Source organism: Thamnophis elegans, chromosome 1, assembly GCF_009769535.1.
Source record: "Thamnophis elegans isolate rThaEle1 chromosome 1, rThaEle1.pri, whole genome shotgun sequence".
NCBI lineage: Eukaryota > Metazoa > Chordata > Lepidosauria > Squamata > Colubridae > Thamnophis > Thamnophis elegans.
Window position 1 is genome coordinate 170,160,753 of NC_045541.1, and position 23,568 is coordinate 170,184,320.

A 23,568-nucleotide genomic window follows, 5' to 3' on the forward strand; every position below is an offset into this window, starting at 1 on the left:
CAAAAAAAGGTCCAAATCAGGGTGTGATTCACTTAACTTAGCATTGCTTAGCAGTGGAAATTGTGGTCCCAATTGTTGTCCCAATTGAAAACTACCCTGTTTCCTTAAAAATAAGACCTTCTCAGATAATAAGCTCAATCGGGCTTTTTAGCACATTTTCCTGGAAAATTAGCCCTCCCCAAAAATATTGCAACATAGCAGCAGCCATGAGGTGACCACACTCACTGCCTCCAGCACCCCAAAAATAATAAGACCTCCCGAAAATAAGGCCAAGAGCTTATTTCAGGGGTCAAAACAAAATAACACCCTGTCTTACTTTCAGGGAAACACGATACCTGTAATGCATTTATTTCATTTTTCAAAATTAAAAATGGAAATCCTCCCTCTTGCTTACTTGTGCATTTATTTGGAAAACCTATATAGACCCCTGTCTTAGACATGATAATCCTAGGTAGCTCACAGCAACATTTCATAAAAACAAAGGTATAGACAAACTCACAAAACCCCACTAAAGACATACTTCTCATCACAACCCCACAATATCTCATTAAATCTACATTGACTAGGCTCAATTCTAGCCCAATGCTTGAGCCAGGTCTTCACTGCATCTGGAAGGCTAAAATGATGGGAACCCTCTAAATATTTAATTTTCTCTTCAATCCTTCCTTCCTTTTTTCCTTCCTTCCATCTCCAAGAAGTAAAATCATCGTCTTACAACCACTATTGGGATCACAATTTCCATTGCTAAGTAAGGGTGTTTGCTAAGCGAGTGGCACCTGATTTTTTATCATGGTTGTTAAATGAATCATGAGGTCATTAAGCAAACCCTGCTTTCCCCATTGACTTTGTTTGTTGGAAGCCAGCTGGCACTGCACCCCCCCCCCCAAAATAGTGATCCCAGCATGCTGTAACCATGATAAATGCATGCCAATTGCCAAATGCCCAAATTATGATCACGTGACCTTCGGGGATGCTACAATGGCTGTAAGTGCAACAACCAGTTGTAAGTGATCTTTTTAGGGTCTTTAATTTTGAACAAACGTAAAACAAATGGTTGTAAGTCGAGGACTATCTGTAAATATGGAGAAATTAGTCCCCAAATGAAGAGTACCATTTGACCAAACATGAGGAACCTGCGGCCTACCAGAAGTTGCTAAACTACAACTACCAGCATTCCTTTCCTGGTAAAGATGCAGAATCTGCGGCCTACCAGAGGTTGCTAAACTACAACTACCAGCATCCCTTTCCTGTTGGACATGCTGGATAGGACCATGTGTCTTGGACTACAATCCCTGTGCTATTGCTGAGGTTGAAGTCCATCCTACCCGGAGGTTATCATTGAAGGTTGCTATGGATTTCTGCCAAGTTGGCAAAGGCATGAAAAGAGCTAGAGTAGCCAAACCGGAATATAAACCCTGCACTATCGCTCCCATGCGTCCACACCTGGTGCCCAGCTCCAAGTTTTGGAAAACCATGTTCGGCAAGAGATTTTGGTTTTGTTCAGGCTGTGATGGTGCACTCTTGTTTTTCTTGTTTCTGCAGCCTGGCTTCCTGCCGAGTGAAATAGGGATTTCAAGTCCCAGCACGCTCTCCCCAACGGGGGTGAAGGGAAGCTCGCAGTACTACCCATACGCCAACAACCCTCGCAGGAGAGTCGCAGACAGCAACATAGGTATGTGGCTTTGGTGAAGGTGTTGGCTGGAACAGTTGCTTTGGTGAGGGTTGTGTGTGGCAAAAATTCTGGGTTGCAAAGGAGGAAGAACAAAAGACGTTTCCTGTCAGGGTCTCACAGTAGCCCTTCCATTACAGAAAGTTCCTGTCCTGTTGATTTGAGAGTTTCTCAGATTCATCTAAACCACTGTTGTTCAACTTTAGCAATTCTAAGAGGACTTCAATTCCCAGAATTCCCTGTTGCAGCATGCTGGCTAGGGAATTCTGGGAATTAAAGGCCACACATTTTAATTGCCAAGGTTGAAAAACACTTATCTAAACCACCCTTCTTGCTCAAACGGGGGACAACCAAAGGCTTTTAAGAAACCCAAGAATTGATTATGAATTATGATATGGTTTATTTTTTAACTATACACCAGCATTTGGAGGGAAGGTTTCAACGTAATTGTATCAGTCTTGTCTTTCCGTAGGGTGAGACAGTTGTATCAGGCAAAAACTGAATAACTGAATAGTGTAGAACCGGGTAGATGAGCTTCCCACAACTTTTGTTCAAGCATAGATTAATTCCATATAATCAGTCTCCTTTGAATTATCATCACCAGTAGCCTGAAATTGACCTAAGTATGAATTTGTTTTCTTCAATTCATTATTTTCCTGCCATTGGATGACCCAAGAATCTAATGTTTAGAGACAAAGAGAGAAAAAACACTTAACACTGTAGATCAGCTGTACTCAAATTAGTGTCACTCTAGATGTGCTATGACAACAAATTCTAGGAAAATGAAGGTTTGGGATTTAAAAAATAATAATTCACTTATTTTTATTTAAGAAATTTTATATGGTGGCCCATCTCAGCCTTAATGACTGGGTGTCTCACAAAGATAATTTGGGGAAATGTGATCCCAATGTATCTGGAGAGATACCAGTTTGGAGACAGAGGTTCTAACTCAGTGTTTCTCAAGCTTGGCAACTTTAAAATGTGAGAACTTCAACACCCAGAATTCCCCAGCTGGCATTGCCGGTGGAATTCTGGGAGTTGAAGTCATGTCTGAAAGATGCCAAGGTTGCAAAACATTGCTCTAATCAGTTTGGCAATGCTATCTTGTTGAAACTGTATCCAAAACCTTACAAAGTCCGTGTCCAATTATTGGTAGACTCCCTCTCCCTCTGTGAGAGGGATCTTGGAGTCCTAGTAGACAACCATTTAAATATGAGGCAGCCGTGTGCAGCAGCTGCCAAAAAAGCCAACACAATTCTAGGCTGCATAAACAGAGGGATTGAATCAAGATCACGTGAAGTGTTAATACCACTTTATAATGCCTTGGTAATGCCACACTTGGAATACGGCATTTAGTTTGGTCGCCACAATGTAGAAAAGATGTGGAGACTCTAGAAAGAGTGCAGAGAAGAGCAACAAAGATTATTAGGGGACTGGAGGCTAAAACATATGAAAAATGGTTGCAGGAACTGGGTATGTCTAGTTTAATGAAAAGAAGGACCAGGGGAGACATGATAGCAGTGTTCCAATATCTCAGGGGTTGCCACAAAGAAGAGGGAGTCAAACTATTCTCCAAAGCACCCGAGGGTAGGACAAGAAGCAATGGGTGGAAACTAATCAAGGAGAGAAGCAACTTAGAACCAAGGATAAATTTCCTGACAACTAGAACAATTAATCAGCGGAACAAGTCACCTCCAGAAGTTGTGAATGCTCCAACACTGGAAGTTTTTAATAAGAGATTGGATAATCATTTGTCTGTAGTGGGTCTCCAAAAGGTGTTGATCTACTATTGGTGCATAGTTTGTCAATGATGTAATATAATAACAGCAACAGAAGCAATATTTATTTTACAAAGGAAAAATGGCCATGTACACTTGTTACAACAGAAACCATCTTTTTGTGACACTTTCCCAAGTGTTTCCCAAACTGTGAGGTGTATCTCCTTCAAGGAGGTACAGATAGAATCCAGAGAAAGTGTGAAGAATCCCAGGGAAGTGTGAAGAACTTTTTAGTGTACAATTACAGTACATCCAGCTCTCCCATACTTTCATTGTGTTATTCCCATTGTCAATTTATATTCATTTTGATGTTTGGGTTTTTTAAGGGAAGGTGTACATATTAAGATTGCACTAAAGGGAGGTGTGATGGCAAAAGGTTTAGCAATCCATGCGATAAAGTATGTTGTGGAATCCATGAGTCCAAGAAACCTTTGCCTTGGTAGCAATATTGTTGTCATTTTAATAATGTTAAGAACAATGAAAACATAATAGATGAAATGTCATTATTACCATATCAAATCTTTCCCAAGAAGCTGAAGCTTGCCTGAATTGTTGTGGTTCATTCAGGTTCCACCACAAAACCGCGTTCGACTAAAGGGCGCTCGACGAAACCGCGTAGCTGACGTCATCACAGCGCGACAACAGCGCGGAGAAAAAAGCACGCTGTAAACGCTAAACCTAAAATTAACACCTAAACCTAAACCTAACCCCCCTAAACCTAATCCTAAACCTAACCCTAAACCTAACCCTTAACCTAACCCTAAACCTAACCCTAAACCTAATCCTTAACCTAACGCTAAACCTAATCCTAACCCTTAACCTAACCCTTAACCTAACCCTAAACATAACCCTAACCCTAAACCTAACCCTAACCCTAAACCTAACCCTTACCTTAACTTGAATCGGCTTGCTTTCAAAGCGCTATTTAAAGCGCCCTTCTTTCTCCGCGCTCGCTGTTGTCGCCCTGTTGATGACGTCAGCGACGCGGTTTAATCGGGTGCGCTTTAGTCGAACGCGGTTTTGTCGTGCCACGGTTCATTCATTCATTCATTCCCAGCCTTTATTATATTTTACAAATAACTCAAGGTGGCAAACATATCCACTATACCTCCCTCCTCCTATTTTCCCCACAACAACCATGTAAGGTGAGTTGGGCTGAGAGAGCATGCTTGGCCCAGGTCACCTAGTTGGCTTTCATAGCTACAGTAGAACTAGAACTGACAGTCTCCCAGTTTCTAGCCTGATGCCTTAAAGTTAAACCATTAAACCAAACTGGCTCCCTCCTTCCTGTTTCATTCATCTGTAGACCATGTAAGGCAGATTCCTCTGACAGGGAATGGGTCTATTGTAAAGGCAGGCCATAGATCTTCAGTAAAGATGGGATTTGAATCCAGATCTCCTTATACTCCTTATATCCACTCACCTTGTCATGAGGGGTGTGAAACAGAGAGAGAAGGCCAGAAGATCAGTGAGCTGGGTGTGACCCACTTCCTGCATGAAGCATTTTCAGGTGCTCTGTGCTTTGGGAAGCTCAGCCAGCTGCCAGGTATCCTGCATCCCATTGCTTTGAAGTCAGTTCCCCAGAAAGCTGCAAGCAACATCAGCTGGAAAAGCTTCAAAAATGAACCGGAGTCTCCTAAGGATGTTTTGAGAGAGCTTCCAGCACATCCTTCCTGGCAAGCAATTTTGCCAGCCAAATCCAAGCTGCGTATAAATATTTCCTTTATCCTCCCCTACCTGCACGATGGGCACCTTGTCTGATTGCTACTCAGCCTTTGAAATCTTATACTTGCCTTATATACAGGTAGACCTCGAGTTATGACCACAGCTGAGCCCAGAAGTAGGATGCTAGGAGATCAGAGGAGCAGAAGGAGAATGCTGGGAGATCTTCTTTTAAAAAGCCAACCTCCCATCTCTTTCCAAGCGTCCCCCCCCCCCCATACACACACACACTTTATGAGGTGGAATGGAGGTAGTTGCTCAATTTTGCCTTCAGGAGAACCGAGACATCTGGCATTCATTGATGGAAAAGAATCTCAGGAATGGAGTCCTTTTAGTGAAAGTAGCCGTGTGGCTTTTTCTCTGCCACTCGGCAGCCAGGACCAAAGGTGGGGGAGAAACCAGCCATTTGCAATCGTTATTAATGTATATAATGCTGTCTGAGTAGGCAGTGTTTTGCAAAGAGCAGGTGCTCAGGTCCTGGCCCCATTTCCCTGGGCTTAGAATTTAAAACAGACCCAGGAAAGAGAGATAGCGGAAAAGGGAGAAACAGAAGGAGGCAGCAGCAAGAGTGCAAGGCCGTACTAGAAAGGGGTGAAGGGAAGGGTGACCTGGTAGGGTAAAACACTCCAGGCTTTATCCATGCCTGCTTAATCACCATAACAATAAAAATTAATAATTAGAGGTGTGCAGGAATCTGACCCATAGCGGGAGTGATGTTTTCAGATCTGGCATGAGCATGACAAACAAGGGGAACCCATTTTAGCCTCCAGCCACCTTTGCTGCTTTAGATTTGAGCATTGCGTATTTTAAAAACTAATACCTCTAGTCCAAATTTTGCTGCAGCTTCGGCCTTTCGGGAGATTGCTAGTCAAGCCTTTGACATCTTATGCTTGCCTCCTTTTGAGAGTATACAGGTAGACCTCGAGTTATGACCACGGTTGAGCCCAAAATTTCCACTGCTAAGCAAGACAGTTGTTAGTCAGTTTTGCCTCATTTTACGACCTCTCATTGCCACCATTGTTAAGGAAATCACTGCAGTGGTTAAGTTAAGTATAAAGCCCTTCATGGTATTGGACCTGGGTACTTGAGAGACCGCCTGCTGCCAATTACCTCCAATAGACCGATTAGATCGCACAGATTAGGCCTCCTCCGAATTCCATCCGCCGGCCAGTGTCGACTGGCGATACCCGGAGGAGAGCCTTCTCTGTGGCTGCTCCGACCCTCTGGAACGAACTCCCCGTGGAGATTCGAACCCTCACCACCCTCCAGGCCTTCCGCAAAGCCCTTAAAACCTGGCTGTTCCGACAGGCCTGGGGCTAAAGAACCGTTGCCCCCGTTTCGAATGGTATGACTGTTGTGTGTTTTAAAGCATGCATTGTTTTGTGTCGTTTTTAATTTTGTCTGTATCCCACCTTCCCTGGTTTGAGTTGTGAGCCGCCCTGAGTCCCCTTCAGGGGAAAAGGGCGGCATATAAATAAAATAAACAAACATTCAAACATTCAAGTTCGCAATTAACTCACTACTGGCTGCAGGGAGTCCTCGACACAACCACAACGGAGCTCGGAATTTCAGTTGTTAAGTTGTTGCGACTGTAAGTTGAGGCACCACATGACCAGATTCGGTTTTACAACTGTTTTACAACAATCGTAAAGCAAGTCAATGTGGTCATGAAGTAAATCATGTGGTTGAATCAAATGACAGGAGGTTTTTTTGGGGGTGGGGGATGAAAACCAGCAAAAAAGTCGCACGTTGTGGTTATGTGACTAACAGGACCCTGCAACCAGTTGTAAATGTGGGCCAATTGCCAAGGGTCAAAAATACGAACACGCATGTTTTAAACCTGAAAAGAGTTCATAATGCTCACCCTTATCCTTCTTTTTGAGCTCGTGGGGTAGAGGAGGGAGTAGCTTCACAGAAATGAGTTAAACCCTAGCGGTTCCCACACACACACACACACACACCTTTCTTGGATCAATTCTTCTTTCCTCTTATGAAGATCCTGCAAAAAATAAAAAAAATAAAAAGATGCTTCCTTCCTTCCTTCCTTCGGTGATTCAATTCGTTCCTCTCATTTGCATGTCAAAAATGTTCTCAAGCAGAAAGCATCCTCCGTGATCATTAGGAAGTTCTCTCCTGCTCGGTACTCTCTGGGTAGCTTGAACTACAAAAGCCATCATCCTTAGAGAGTTACAAAGGTGTAGTCCAGCAGATTTGGGGATGTGCTGGGTAGAAGAAGATGGGGGCCCAAGGAACGTATTGTGAGTGCAAAGGCAGTTCATATTTGATGAATATTTAAGGGGCCATCTGTCTCTTGTAGAGTTGGCATGCTTTGACTCCCATTGATTGAACAGAGTTACAATGGGCCCCACCTTCTCTGTCACAGCATCTGCTCTCCAACCCAGGATCTCCAGTGGTTCAGATGATCCCCATCTGACCTTGTTTAAGCGAGTCTCGAAGATCTGGCTCTTCCCCCAATCCGTGGGTTAGGGAGTACATCAGTCCCTCCCTAACCCTTGGGAATATGCGGGGACAAGGGTTACAGTTTTATGCTGTACCCGGATGTCTGTTAATTTTTTTTTTTCCTGGCTATAATGTGCTGTTCTTAATATTGTACATGGCTCAGAGTCATTATGGTGTCGGGTGGCTTTGGAAAATTTAACAAATGTCACTGGAAGTGCAAGCTTCACTAATAATGGGATATAATTAACAAGAACGAAAGGAAGACAAAACGGTGTGAAACTGTGAATGCCAAAAATACACGCTGCCTTTATCTCAAAACATTGCTTAGCAGTCATAAGCAGAGCTCTGTTAGATAGCCCAGTTATTTGGTCCTTAGTAAAGGACAGCTAAAGCAGGAGATGAAAAAAAGCGAGTAGATTTCAATCACACCCTTGTTATATTTCCCCCCCCCCCTCCAAGAGTTAAACGTGAGCCTTGTCTCTGGAGATTCTCAGTCATCCAGTTCATGGTTGCCACAAAGGTGCTTTTTCAAGAGGCAACTGGACTTTCTTTTTTGTTTTTCCTTGAAGACGTTTCTCTTCCCATCCAAGAAGCTTCTTCAGTTCTGAGGATACGTTTGTCTTGTCCCTTTTTAGAGCCATCAATATCTGTAGCTTAACATTACTGATATCCTTTGACTTGTATCCACAATTTTAGTTAAGTCATAAAGTGGGCCATCTTGATTTTCTGATCTTTTAATATGGTAGTGGTTAAGCAAATGCAATGGTCGTAAAGTGAATGTCATTTAAATGAACCCATTGTCCCAACATGGGGTGTTTGGGGCCAGAAACCAGAAGTAAACGCTGGTTAGCGGCCAAAATGGCATACATTGCAGTCACGGCACCATAGGGTGCTGCAAATGGTTGTAAATATCAGCCAATGGCTGAGCACCCAAAATGAAATGACATGACTTCATGGGAGGGGCATTCATTGGACCATTGAGTCTGGGTCGTAAGTCCCATGTTCGAGGTCTGTCGAAAATGCAAATGGTTGCTAAGCGACTGGGATGATGTTCTTTCTTTTCTTTGTTCCAAATTTTCTTGATTTCACGGGGGTGGGGGTGGGGGTGGAGAGGACACGACTCCACCTTCTACTTTCTGACTGCGAAGTCCATCACTGCAGACCAGGATTCAACCAGGCATTGGGTTAATCTTTTGTATTAAAGTCAAGTAGAGAAGACAGTCTAATCCTTCACTGAGTGACCCAGGACGAGCTGATATTTCTCATTTTAACCTGCCGTACAAGATTGTTGCAAGGATGCTTTATGTACTATTTGGTATGGGGGCGGGGGGACACATTTGCTGTCCTCAGCTTTATGGAAGAAGGTGAAAAATAAACACAAAACTGAAATTTATGTTGATGCAAGGACTATTTCATTATGCTGTTTTAGCTGAGTTTTGTTTTAAAGCTGGTGGGTTTTACCTGAAGTCATTCCAAATACCTTCAGTTGCATATTTTGAGGTTGATTTTTATTTTTAATCTGTCTCCAAACATTCCTTTAGAAGAGCAGGGTACTCTACAAATGCTTAAATTTAAGTTGTTGATGTGCTCCGGTAAACCTTGGGAAAATCAAGGTAACCCATCTGTAAAATGAGTTTTGAAATCTGAATCCAAATCTTCCTACTATATAGTGCTGCCCGAAAGCTTTGCCTCTAACTGGCTTCATTTTTATTTCTCTGTCTCCTTCTACTCCACTTTCAGATGGACAACCGAAAAAAGTCCGAAAGGTGCCTCCAGGACTCCCGTCTTCAGTAAGTTACGATTTTCTCTACCCATCTATCAACGTTGATCAAGAATCCAGCTGTTAGTGCATTGAAGGCAGTTCCTGGTCTTTCCCTCTTTCTGATTGGTGGAACTGCTGTGATGTCAGAGAATATTTGAGAACCACTGGCGCAGAGAGACAGAAAGAGAGAGAAGGCTGCTGGCAGAGTGCCAAAATGGTTTCTATGTTGTACAAAGCAGACTCCAAGGCCAGTTTAACTGCAAGAGGCTGCTAGATTTCACAAAAGTCAATGAACAATTTAAGTCAAGGGGAAGAAGCTTGTGGTATTGGGGAGGAAGGGACCACAATTGGGTGTGGACAGGTTAGAAAAAGAGCTGTGGGAGGATAAGGAGTCAGGGTAAGAAGGAGAACAAATAAACTTAGCAATAATGAGATGGACAGTAGAAGTAGAGGGCATTTTAAAGATCATCTAGCTCAATGCTTTACCAGGCTAGAAAGAAGTCTACTACTACTGCACAATACTGATTAGGTGTCCATCCGATCCCTGTTTAAACAAACAGGGAATATTCATACCAAGTGTTAGAAAGAGGTGAAGGCCAAAATCCTGAATACAAATGATAAAAAAGCATTTCCCAACCTCAGTAACTTTAAGATAGGTGGACTTCATTTGAAGTATAGCTGGCTGGGGAATTCTGGGAGTTGAAGTCCACATATTTTAAAAGTTGTCAAGGAAACACTGCTGTACAGGATATTATAATAATTTCAATTGTAATCTTGATCTAACCAGATCAGATTTTTTGGGGGGATACCTATATTTGTGTAACCATACTTTGCATCATTCTGGCAGCCCACATGTGTGATATTTTGCGCATTGTACCTTTGTTTCAATTACAAATTAGTGGCGACAAAGCTGAGTGATAGAACACCTGGATTTTTCTGACGAAAAGAGGGTACATACCAATATACCCAAAAGACTGGTATTTAGAGAAAGGAGGTTTCGAAAACCCCTTTTAATATTGCCTATGAATTTATGTGCCCATGCTTGTAAAGAATGGCTGGAATAAGAGAAGTTGTATTCCATTAAGATATGAATCACTGCTTTCTCACTCCTAAGCAAATCAAAGGCTTGTAATGGAATCCTTTTTTATTGTTGCACTGTTGTGTTACACATCCTTTTGATGCAAGTTCTTTTGGTTATTTTCTTTTAAGAAGGAGCCTGGGATTTTTTAAAATTAGACTGAACAAACGATTTCCACCTGTCTATTTTGGTATCTCCTACATAGAGTCCTTCACTTTTGACCACAATTGAGCCCAAAATTTCTGTTGCTAAGCCAGACAGCTGTTAAGTGAATTGTGCCCCATTTTGCGACCTTTCTTGTTAAGTCAATCACTGTAGTTGTGAAGTTAGTAGCACGTTTGTTAAATCAATCTGGCTTCTTCTTGACTTTGCTTCTCAGAAGATCACAAAAGTGATCGCATCACTCTGCAACCCTCATAAATATCGGTCAGTTGGCAAGCATCTGAAGCTATGGATAGAAACTCATCAACCAGAAAAGCAACCTAGAATTAAAGAGAATGCTTCTGACAGTAAGAACAACTTGCTTCAGAAGTTGTGGGTATGCCATCACTGGAGGTTTTCAAGAAGAGACTGGACATTTGTCTGGAATGGTATAGGGCCATGATAGCAAACCTATGGCACGCGTGCCACAGGTGGCACATGGAGCCATTTCTGACGGCACATGAGGTGTTGCCTGTCAGCTCCAATGTGCTGGCCAGCTGATTTTCGGTCTTGATTTTCAGTTGTGTTTCACCCTCCGGGGGCTTCAGAAAAAAAGTCCGTTACCGAACTTCCAGTTTGCGTGTTGGGCCGTTTTTGCCCTTCCCAGGCTCCTACAAAGCCTCTAGGGTTTCCTGCTTGATCAGGGGGTTGGAGTAGAACAGAGGTCGGCAACCTTAAATATTCAAAGAGCCACAAAGGTCCTAATCAGAAGCACCCTCATCCATAGTTTCCTCGTAGCATGGCGTCCTTTTTCTTCTGCTGACCAGAAGTCCGGTTCCCCCATCATAGAGTCTCCTCCTAGCATGGCGTCCTTTTTCTTCTGCTGACCAGAAGTCCGGTTCCCCCATCATAGAGTCTCCTCCTAGCATGGCGTCCTTTTTCTTCTGCTGACTAGAAGTCCGGTTCCCCATCATAGAGTCTCCTCCTAGCATGGCGTCCTTTTTCTTCTGCTGACCAGAAGTCTGATTCCCCTATCATAGAGTCTCCTCCTAGCATGGCGTCCTTTTTCTTCTGCTGACCAGAAGTCCGGTTCCCCCATCATAGAGTCTCCTCCTAGCATGGCATCCTTTTTCCTCTACCTGTCTTAACCAAAAGTCCTATCAATTGTGGAGCCAACCGGCAACAGTGAGCTGCAGCAGAGGGATGAAAGAGCCACATGTGCCGATCCCTGGACTAGAACATCTCCAAAGTCCTTTCCAACCCTGTTATTCTATTTTCTATGTTCTCTTCCGCCTGTTTTCCTACACTATTGTATAGCTCCAAATATCCTGCCTTTTGCTGCAAGCTCTTATTCACTCCCTAGATGTGAACTACTGCTCTTACTTGATCCGTTTTCACATTTCCCCAGTGAGGGTTGTGCATTTATACCATGATAGAAGCAGGCAAATAGGAGAGATGCAGAAATAAATAGCAATAGCACTTAGACTTATATACCGCTTCACAGTGCTTTACAGCCCTTTCTAAACAGTTTTACAGAGTCAGCCTATTTCCCCCAACAATCCCACCTCAAAAGGATGGAAGGCTGAGTCAACCTTGAACCTGGTGAGATTTGAACTGTCAAATTGCAGGCAGCCGGCAGAAGTAGCCACTGTGCCACCAAGGCTCTTGTTTAGTTTAGATGCAAAATGATTTATTATTATTATTATTATTATTGTCTTTATTGGATGGGGATGAAGTTTGCAAAGTGTGAGTTCTCTCCTCCTCCTCCTCCTCCTCCTCCTCCTTTCTGACAGCAACATAAAAACTTGAGTTGGAGAAGATTGGGGGGAGGGGAAATAGGGGTGGGGTTGAATAACACACCCAACAGGGGAGAGAAACTTTGATTTAGTGTTTCCTGTTTGGGTAAGATTCTGTCCTTGCCCCTTTCCGAAGTGGATCTGGCTAGAGAGACATTTGCATTCTGCACCAGGCTTTACATCTGGGGTTCATTCTGGGGGCCCCATTTCTTGGCTTCCCTCCAGAGGGAAGAAGGCGATCATGGCATGAATTCGCCTGGAGTTCACTCTTTTCTATAGTCACTCTTTCTTGTTGCTGTTTTATAGCTGTGCAAATTCCATGTTTTATTTGCCGTCCCCATCTCTTCTTCTCATCTCAGACTGATCCAGTGGAGGTCTCCTTCATAGACAGGAGTGCATATCGGGGAAATACAAAATCTTTCACACTGCTACCAGTCCTCCTTCTCCTCCTCTTCCTCTCCTTCTCTTCCTTCTCCTCTCCCTCCCTCCCTCTCCTTCTCTTCTTCCTTCTCCCCTTTTCTTCCTTCTCCCCTTTTCGTCCTCTTCCTCCTTCTCTTCTTCCTTCTCCTCCTCTCTTTCTCCTCTTCCTTCACTTCCTCCTCCTCTATTCCTTCTCATCCTCCTCCTCTTTTACCGTTTCAGATGTTGAGGTAGATAAAAAGGTCTGGAGTTTGCTCTTCCGATGGCCTCAACCATTGTTAATCGATGCCGTTGTAGTGTTTCTCTGCCTCCTCATAAATTAGATATTTTTCAGCCCTTGAAAATCCTATCAGAAATTAGAAAAAAAAAATTAATAGAGAGAGGCACACAGACAAGAATCAAGATTTCTTACTTCTTTATGTTGCATTTCATTTTTTTTTAACCTGAAAACACATATGTGGCCTGCTGTTTTTTTCCTATTTTTCATACCCAACTTAAAAAAACAACAACCCGAGAACCATACACTTAAGTGTGACACCCTGGCCAAGTATCATTTTGACGCACGTGGCCATTTCTCTCTCTTTCTCTTTCCATTTTCCTTCTCTCTCTTTTTATTGTTATTTAAAACCATTCCCCCTTCTGCTCCTCCCTAGCTCTGCAAATAAAAGCCTTGATAGAAAATATGGTGGCGGCAGAAAACTACTCTGTTTGGGTGGCTCGGTGCTAGAGACTGGAGCGTAGACGCCTCCATAAAGGAAAGGCTTGAATGTTTATGAGGGAAGATAGCGGCGGTGGGGAGAATGTTTAATTTAACCTGCAAACTTTACGAATCTCTGACCAATCCCCGAGTTTCGGCCCTCTTTCCTTTCCCCCCCAGACGATGGTTTTTAAAGGGAAGTAAGGAACTTGCCACCCATCCTCCAATATGAGAAGTTGGAAATGCCTTGAATTTTAAGCTGCATTTCCCCCCCCTTCCCTGTTTCCCCCCTTTCTTTTTCTTTCTTTCTTCTTTTTTTTTTTTTCCTTTTTGTCTCTTTCCTCCCCTCCTCCCAACCCAGCACCACACAGCTGCCTGGAGAACTGGCCAGGTGCCAGGCACTGGCAGATGGCGCACGGCTATTATTCCTCCTCCTTCGCTGGAGTCCCAGTCCCAGCTCCTGCTATTTAATCAAATTATAGGAAAAGGCAATTTACTGGATTTCTTATTCTTTGCAGCTAGTTTCATTCCCCCGCACTGCCTCCCTAAGTCTCTTCAGTGCTCTCCTTCTCTTTCTCCCACCCCCTCCCCGCTTTGTTTCCTTCCCCCACCTCTTTGCTTTATAGTAGTATACATCTCCCCCTCTCCCCCCGCCCGAACACACACAGACACACAACACACACACACACACACACACACACACACACACACACACAGAGTGCAGAAGGTAAAGATTTGCAATTGTCAGGGAAGTTGGTTTTCTTGGATTCGATCCTTCTACCTTTGACACAGTAGGTTGGGCCTTTCCTAAGGAGGCCATCCAAGGGGCCATGAAGATGTACAGGCCCAACACGCAGGGGAGAAAAAAAATCCTTTAAAAAATAATAATAATAATGATGATGATGATAACGCAGCCCAAACACACCGCCCCCGTGATATGCAAATGGAACAGAAATCCACCTCATTGTTTTTAATGCCTGAGAATCTTTCGAGAGGCCTAATTTTACAAGCAGTGCCTCATTCTGAAACTCCTCGATCGGTATCAAAAGAGGGCATGACTATGCTTTTCCCCCTCTTTTTATTTTCATTTCTTTGATTAGTCATATTTAAGCTGAGGGTTGGTCTCCGGGTTCTGGTGCCTTGGGTTAAATCTTAAAAAGGCATAATTTTGGTATTATAGGTAGTCCTTGACTTACGACCCAAATTTCCATGGAGAAGGCAGACATTTGCTAAGTGCATTTTGCTCCATTTTACGACCTTTCTTGCCACGGTTGTTAAGTGAAACGCTGCAGTTATTTAGTAACATGGTTATTAAGTGAATCGGGCGTCCTGCTATTCATTTTGCTGGCCAGAAGGTCGCAAAAGGTGATCGCATGACCTTGGGACACTGCAACCGTCATAAATATGAGCCAGTTGCCAAGTGGCCGATTTTTGAACCCGTGACCATGGGATTGCTGCAAAGGTCATAAGTGTGAAAAACGGTCATGTCACTTTTTCAGTGCTGTTGTAATTTCAAGCGGTCACTAAATGAATGGTTGTAAGTGGAGGACTACCTGTATGCCTGATGTCATGGGATTGGTTGGACAGGAGCAGCCCACCCTCCTCCACTGTCCTGGTTGTTGTTAGTTGCGAAGTCATATCCCACCCATCGCAACTCCATGGACAACATTCCTCCAGGCCTTCCTATCCTCTATCATCCTCTGGAGTCCATTCAAGCTCACACCAACTGCTTCAGTGACTCCATCCAGTGACCTCATTCTCTGTCATCCCCTTCTTCTTTTGCCCTCAATCGTTCCCAGCATTAGGCTCTTCTCAATGCTGTTTGAGGATGTTGTAAAAACAAGCCAGCATATCTGAAGAGGACCAGATATTGAGAGACCATCATCCTCTATAATTCTCCATCCTTCTCCAATGAGATGCCCGCCAGATACATTGGAATTTTATTTATTTATCCCATTTCTGCACAGTGACCTAAGTGACTCTTGGTAGCTGGGGAGTTTTGTACATTACTCTCCCCACAGGAGGAAGGTGGTAAAGGCTTGCCCCCACTCTTAGCACGCTTCCAATATCTCAGGGGTTGCCACAAAGAAGAGGGAGTCAAGCTATTCTCCAAAGCACCTGAGGACAGGACAAGAAACAATGAGTGGAAACTAATCAAGGAGAGAAGCAACTTAGAACTAAGGAGAAATTTCCTGACCGTTAGAACAATTAATCAGTGGAACAATTTGCATCCAGAAGTTGTGAATGCCCCAACACTAGAAGTTTTAAAGAAGAGATTGGACAATCATTTGTCTGAAATGGTATAGGATCTCTTGCTTGTGCAGAGGGCTAGACTAGAAGACCTCCAAGGTCCGTTCCCACTCTTTTATTCTGCTATTCTAACCAAGATCCATTCCCAGATGTTCAGTTAACTGGTGAACTAGAGATACCCAAATAGTAATAGAAATGTGTGGCCAGTGGGCAGAAAGGACAGGAAGTGTCATTCAACCTTAGCTGGAGGATGGGGAGACACTCTAGGATTTAAAGTAGGGAGAGATCTTTCCCACTGCCCTAGAAATGCACAGACAGATGCAAAAACTCTTGTACAAAGCAGATGAGCCTTTTGCAATTAACATTCCAGCCCAAAGACCAGGTTTTTGCTCTACCTAGAAGCAATTCTGCAAGAAATCCACCCATTTCTGCTGGCAAGTTGCGTTGCCTGCTGCTCAGTCTCTTCCTCTCTCCCCCCCCCCCCACCAATCTCTTGACGTTGAGTGTTTTTGACTGTGCCTCCCAGCCAACCCAAAGCCTTGCCTTTCACTTGCCATTTCAAGCAGAGGCTTACTCTGTTCTGAGAAGACAAATTACAGTATTTGTTTTAACTGATGAGATTTTGAATCTTGCTTAACTGCTTGGCCATTTCATCCGGACAAGGATGCCTCTCCTGAATTTTCAAGGCTTTTTTTTTTAGCTGCCACCTTAAATCCCTTGGGGGACGGGGGGGGGGGGAGAAGGAATCAAGTAGGTATTCCTGCTAAGCTTGAGTATTGATGGTTACTACCCTGTTTCCCTGAAAATAAGGCCACCCCGATAATAAGCCCATTCGGGCTTTTAAGCCCTTGAAGAGCATTCGGAGACTTCAGCTTGTCCAGAATGCAGCCGCGCGAGCGATCGTGGATGCAATAGCAGTTAGCAATAGCAGTTAGACTTATATACCGCTTCATAGGGCTTTCAGCCCTCTCTAAGCGGTTTTACAGAGTCAGCATATCGCCCCCACAGTCTGGGTCCTCATTTCACCCACCTCGGAAGGATGGAAGGCTGAGTCAACCTTGAGCCGGTGAGATTTGAACCGCCGAACTGCAGATAGCAGTCAGCTGAAGTGGCCTGCAGTACTGCACCCTAACCACTGCGCCACCTCGGCTCTTCACCTCGGTTCACCCACGTAACACCTATCCTCCGCGAGCTGCACTGGCTGCCTATTGGTCTTCGGATACGCTTCAAGGCGCTAGTCGTCACTTATAAAGCCCTTCATGGTATTGGACCTAGGTACTTGAGAGACCGCCTGCTGCCAATTACCTCCAATAGACCGATTAGATCCCACAGATTAGGCCTCCTCCGAATTCCATCCGCCGGCCAATGCCGACTGGCGACTACCCGGAGGAGAGCCTTCTCTGTGGCTGCTCCGACCCTCTGGAACGAGCTCCCCGTGGAGATTCGAACCCTCACCACCCTCCAGGCCTTCCGCAAAGCCCTTAAAACCTGGCTGTTCCGACAGGTCTGGGGCTAAAGAGCTTTTGCCCCCCCCCTCAAATGGTATGGTTGTTGTGTGCTTTTAAATTATGTATTGTTCAGTTCGTCTTTTTTATCCCTTATCTGTACCCCCTTCCCTGACTTGGATTGTGAGCCGCCCTGAGTCCCCTTCGGGGAAAAGGGCGGCATATAAATGCAATAAATTCAATTCAATTCACATGTGCTAAAATAAGTCCTCCCCCACAAAAAAGACCTTCCTGAAAATTTTGCAACACAGCAGCAGCCATGAGGTGACCACGTTCACCGCCTCCTGCACCTCAAAAATAATAAGACCTCCCCGAAAATAAGGCCAACCATGGTGGTTTCTCACAATGGTGTGTGTTGGAGATCTTCAGAGGTCTAATTTTTTTAAAGGCACCTACACACACACACACACACACACACCACAAAAGGTTTGCCTGCCTTTGTTGTTTCCAGAATCAGAACTAAAGCTAATCTAGTCTTTATTCCTGCTTCACCACCACCACCACCCCAAAAAAAAACCTTTGCCATTCTTTGGAGTGAAGACCACAATTGCCAGTTGTTTGTGTGTAACTCCCTATCCTTGACTTGCAACCAACAGTTGGAACCAGAATTTCTATTGCTAAACAAGGCGGCTGTTAAGTGAGTGATGCCCAATTTTTATGACCGTTTTTGCCATGCTTGTTAAGCAAACAACTGCAGTTATGTAAATACACGGTCATTAAGTAAATCCAGCTTTCCCATTGGAAGGACGCTGGCTGGGCGGGTCACAAATGGTGATCACATGCCCGCAGGACACGGCAGCCATCATGATTACATGCTGGTTGCCAAGTGCCTGGATTTTTATCACACGGATCTGCTGCAATAGTTTTTTTTCCCCAGTGCTCTTGTGCCTTCAGATCGTCACTAAACAAACGCTTGTAAGTTGAGGACTACCTATAACCCCTCTTGTTTCTTTTTCTGCCTTGGCTGAGGTCTGCTCCAACTTGCACTGCCAAAAATTGACATCCTGAGTTCCTTTCATTTTGAATTGTTCAAAGCCAAAGCTGAAAATAGATTGAACCCAGCTAAACAAAGACTCATGCACGCACATCACACAAACACACACACACCAAAAAACCCAGAGGGGGAAAAACAGTGCAAAGTTTTGACCTGCCCTCTATTGCATCACTGGGTCCTGCCCACTCACAGCCCTTGCCTTCCCCAAAAATGTTGATTGGCTTCCAGCCATCAAAAACCACCTCTCACACGGATCCTAGCCAGTTGTACTTTGCGTAGCACTATTCCTTGTCCACAGGGCTGCTCCTGCCCTGTCCTCTGAAAAGGGGGATTCTGGCGTTTACACCAAGAAAGCTAGACTTTGCCATTTGCCCCCCCCCCATATATTTGCCCACCTTTGCAAATGAAATAGACATTTAAAATGTCTTCCTCTTTTTACCCTTCAGAGATTAATCGCTATAATTGTAGCTCATCATTGATAAAATCTCTCCCAAACGCATAGAGGCAGCAGCACCCAAAAAAGGGGGAGACACCCTGTTACAGAGGTGTGCCACTCCTTAAACCACCCAGAACCAAGAGATTAAACAAAGAACATCATCTTGCAAAATTTTGATGCGGAGGGGAGATAACATTTGTTTTGACCTGATATCCAAGAAAGGTGCTGTGAGTTTTTTCCCCTTTGGCAGGAAGCTACAGAAATGTAGTTTCCCATCAGTTGGGAACTTGCAAGCCTCTCTCTATCCTTGAGGACTAGAAAGTTGAGCTACAAAACAGGAAACAGCGCTTCCCACTAATGGTTGGCATCATCAGCTTTGTCTTTAGGCATTTGTGTATTTTGGTAGTTAAAGCTGGATGGGAAGCTGTTCGTGGAACCGATACCCAACTTCCCCAAGGGCAATTGCCTTGACGTGGTGGGAGGACTTGGGAGCGCCAATGAACCTCACAGCGGTGTTGATGGGAACCGCTGATAGAATCCAGAAGTTGTGAATCCCCAACACTGGAAGTCTTTAAGAAGATGTTGGATAGCCATTTGTCTGAAACGGTACAGGGTTTCCTGCCTAGGCAGGGGGTTGGACTAGAAGACCTCCAAGGTCCCTTTCAACTCTGCTATTGTATTGTATTAATCACTCTTGCCAATGTGGTCCAAAAGAAAGAAGAGTTGAGCGATCATTGCTCAAACCTGATTGGATGAGGGCAACAGCGCTCTCAAAAGATTTAGCCACACTCTGTTCGGGTCTTGCATCAGCTGTAATCCCAAGGTGGGGTTGGAAGAGTGGGGATAATCTTCAAAAGAAGTTTGGTGACTGCTTCAGAGGGGGTGGCTTGTGATTGCCAAAATGTGGAACTGGAGAGACCTGCTAGGGCACGAGTGTCAAACTCGCTGTGTCCTGTTGCTATTTCGTGACATTTTTCCCCATTCGCAGAGCAGGGGTAGGCGTGGCCTGTGCATGGCGCAATGGGGCCACCAGTTTGATACCCTTGTGCTGTAGGGATTCTGCCTATAGAACAAGGGTATCCAACCTTGGCAGCTGTAGCACTGGTGGACTTCAACTCCCAGAATTCCTTAGCCAGGTCTGGGAGTTGAAGTCCACAGCTCTTAAAATTGCCAAGATTGGACACCCCAGCTGTAGAGGGTAACTCCCACCTTTCCTCAACTCCTGAGCCTTCATTCAAGGCTGGTTTTGGAGTTCCCTGATTTAAAGTGTTGGGGGGGGGGGTTCTTAATCTCCATGCCTTTATGTGGGATCCTGCGAAAACTTAGGAATTCAGTTTCCATGACAGCCATGAACTTATCCTAGGTAAACTTTGGTCATACTTTGGATATTGTCTTCTCTTCAGAACAGTTGGTGTATAATCCAAATTTTGAGGACATTTCAGTGAATCTTTTGCAATGGTTGGATCCCTTCCTGGTTCACCTAAGATTAGTCGCTATCCCCAACTGCAGAAGGATAGAAGGACACATTAAACATGGGCTTGCTCCAGGAGGTGGGTGGGTCTGAGTAGATCCCCATAGGTGCTGGGGAGTTCCTAGCAATTTGGGAGAGAGGTCTAAGCACTTGGTCCAGTTCTGAAATATGGAAGTGACCACAGTGCTTTTAAGGTCTTTTGTTTCTTCTGGAGATGAATGAGCAAAAAGAGACATCAAGCATTGTTGGAGGAAAACCAGAAGGAAACATGTATGAACTCATGCCTGAGTCTCTATTGTAGCAATCATGGTGGTGAAGCTTGTATTTCTCTGCTATTGTTGGGTTGGTTGATTGTGCCCCACTAGCTTGTTAGGAGTAACCTGCGCTGTGTTGTGTAGCTAGAGTCAGCAAGATCTCTCAGTAGGCCTTTGTGAAGTCTTATGGAAACATTTTGCAATGTTGTCCAAGCGTCAACTCAACATGGGTTGCATTGGTGGAGATGACTAAATTCTCATCGGAAAGCCCATCCTCATAAAAGCTAATATATATATATTGCTTCCATTGGACTTTATTGAATAATTCATAACTGGCTGGGTTCACACAGCTCCCTGTGTTTCCAGTAGTTTGCAGAGCAACCCCTCCATACACACACACACACACACATTATGTACATGAAGTCCTTGAGTTACGACCATTCATTTAGTGACTATTCAAAGTTACAACGGCACTGGGGGGAAAAAAGACTTACGAACATTTTATCACAAGCTCATTGCAGCGTCCCAAGGTTGCACGATCAAAATCAGAGCACTTGTCAGCCGGCAGGCATTTAGGATGGCTGCAGAGCCACCTTCTGACAAACCTGAGGAAGCCAGATTTGCATAATGATCGTGTTACTAATTTGACAACTGCAGAGCTTTACTTAACAACTATGCCAAGAAAGGTCGTAAAATGGGACGAAACTCATTTGACAACTCTCGCGCTTAGCAAGAGAAATTTTGCACTCCGCTGTGGCTGTACGTCAAGGACCAACGATATTGTGCATTGAGTCAAGCTAGAGTCAGGCTGCATAATTCTCATTGCTTAATCCACAGGCAGTGTTTTACTCTGAGGGACTTCTGATGAATGAATGATCCATGTGTTTGGGAGAGAGTATTTTCTTTTCAGTGGGTCAGTTGATAACAGAGAACAGAGAGCAAATATAAACTTCTATGTTTACCAAGTTATCTGGCATCTTAAGCCACCTTTCTCTACTGGGAATCCTCCTTGGTTTGTTGAGGCTGACGGATGGAGATCTCAGTCCTAACATGATTGCCTTTTTAATATGGTTTCACATGTAAAGAAGATAGAATATAAAATAACAGAGTTGGAAGGGACCTTGGAGGTTTTCTAGTCCAACCCCCCTACTTAGGCAGGAAACCCTACACTACTTCAGACAAATAGTTATCCAACATCTTCTTAAAAACTTCCAGTGTTGGGGCATTCACAACTTCTGGAGGCAAGTTGTTCCACTGATTAATTGTTCTCACTGTCAGGAAATTTCTCCTCAGTTCTAAGTTGCTTCTCTCATTGATTAGTTTCCACCCATTGCTTCTTATCCTGCCGTCAGGTGCTTTGAAGAATAGTTTGACTCCCTCTTCTTTGTGGCAACCCCTGAGATATTGGAAGACTGCTATCATGTCTCCCCTAGTCCTTCTTTTCATTAGACATACCCAGTTCCTGCAACTGTTCTTCATATGTTTTAGTCTCCAGTCCCCTAATCATCATTATTGCTCTTCTCTGCACTCTTTCTAGAATCTCAACATTTTTTTTACATCGTGGCAACCAAAACTGGATGCAGTATTCCAAGTGTGGCCTTACCAAAGCATTATAAAGTATTAACACTTCACATGGTCTTGATTCTAGATCTCTTAGCATTTTTAAATGTGGTACTCATTTTGGGCATAGGGAAGGGATCTCTTGAATTTATAACCGTCTCACTGTTCAACTTTCATGAAAAATAACAATGGAATATAAAGACTTTTAAAGCAGGGGTCTCCAACCGTGGCAACTTTAAGACTTGTGGACTTCAACTCCCAGAATTCCTCAGCCAGCAAAGCTGGCTTAAAGTTGTACCAAGGTTGCCAAGTCTTAAAGTTGCCAAGGTTGGAGACCCCTGCTTTAAATCAACTTTTGCGACTTTGTGTGGACCTCAATTCCCAGAATTCCCCAGCCAGCCACTGGAAACATAACTTGGAAAAAGTTAAATTCTGCCTGTTTTCCCCCCAGGTGTATCCACCCAACTCAGGTGATGAATACAGCAGGGACTCAGCCAACTACGCACCTTCCAAGCCTCCCAGCACCGTCTACCCTGGAGCCTTCTACATGCCAGGTAGGTAACCTAAAGAATTCAACTTTAATAGCCGTCCTTTAATTTACATATGCTGGCCCTGGGGGGCGGGGAGTGCAGGAGGTTGACCAATTCCCAGAATTCTCTGCAATGGCCATGCTGACTGAGGAATTCTGGGACTTGCAATTGGTAGCTCTGGGGAGTGTTGGTTGGAAAAAGCTGGACTTGGAGAAAATGGGGTGGGGTAAAAAAAATTCCTTAGGTGTCAGGAAGTCGTTGCCATTACAGGTAGTCCTCGACTTATGACCACAAGTGAGCCTTGAATTTCCATTGCTAAGCTAGACAGTTGCTAAATGAGTTTTGCCTCCCTTCTACGATCTTTCTTACCACGGTTGTTAAGTGAACCACTGCAGTTGTTACTTTAGTGGCATGATTGTTAAGTGAATCTGGCTTCCCCATTGACTCTGCTTGTCAGAAGGTCACCAAGGGTGATGCCATGAGCCTGTAACCATCATAGGTACATGCCAATTGCCAAGCACCCAAATGTTGATCGTTTGACTACAAAGGTTACTGCAATGGGGTCATAGCTGTGAAAAATAGTGATAAGTCACTTTTTTTCAGTGCCGTTTTGCTGCCGGTCACTAAAATAATGGTTTGTAGAGATTCTCTGTCATTCAGGTCATGGTTGTCCCAAAGGTGCTTTTTTCAGAGCCGAGGTGGCGCAGTGGTTAAATGCAGCACTGCAGGCTACTGCTAGATCAGCAGTTCAGCGGTTCAAATCTCACCGGCTCAGGGTTGACTCAGCCTTCCATCCTTCCGAGGTGGGTAAAATGAGGACCCAGATTGTTGGGGGCAATATGCTGACTCTCTGTAAACCGCTTAGAGAGGGCTGAAAGCCCTATGAAGCGGTATATAAGTCTACTGCTATTTCAGGAGGCAACTGGACTTCCTTGTTTTTTCTTCGAAGACATTTCACTTCTCATCCAAGAGGCTTCTTCAGCTCAGACTGGATGGTGGGGAATGGAAGGATTTATATTCCTTGCAGACAGCTGGTCATTTGCAT

At 44.2% G+C, this 23,568-nt stretch overlaps 1 protein-coding gene across 6 annotated transcripts in view; it reads left to right on the forward strand.

Moving 5' to 3' along the window:
• Positions 1-23,568, forward strand: part of TCF3 (transcription factor 3) — a 131,994-nt gene that overhangs the window by 75,659 nt on the left and 32,767 nt on the right. For all 6 annotated transcript variants that reach the window (XM_032239164.1, XM_032239020.1, XM_032239093.1 and 3 more), the window contains exons 7-9: positions 1,543-1,672; positions 9,370-9,419; positions 22,445-22,547. In XM_032239164.1, coding sequence (XP_032095055.1) covers positions 1,543-1,672; positions 9,370-9,419; positions 22,445-22,547 — 283 coding nt within the window. The remainder of the gene's footprint in view (positions 1-1,542; positions 1,673-9,369; positions 9,420-22,444; positions 22,548-23,568) is intronic.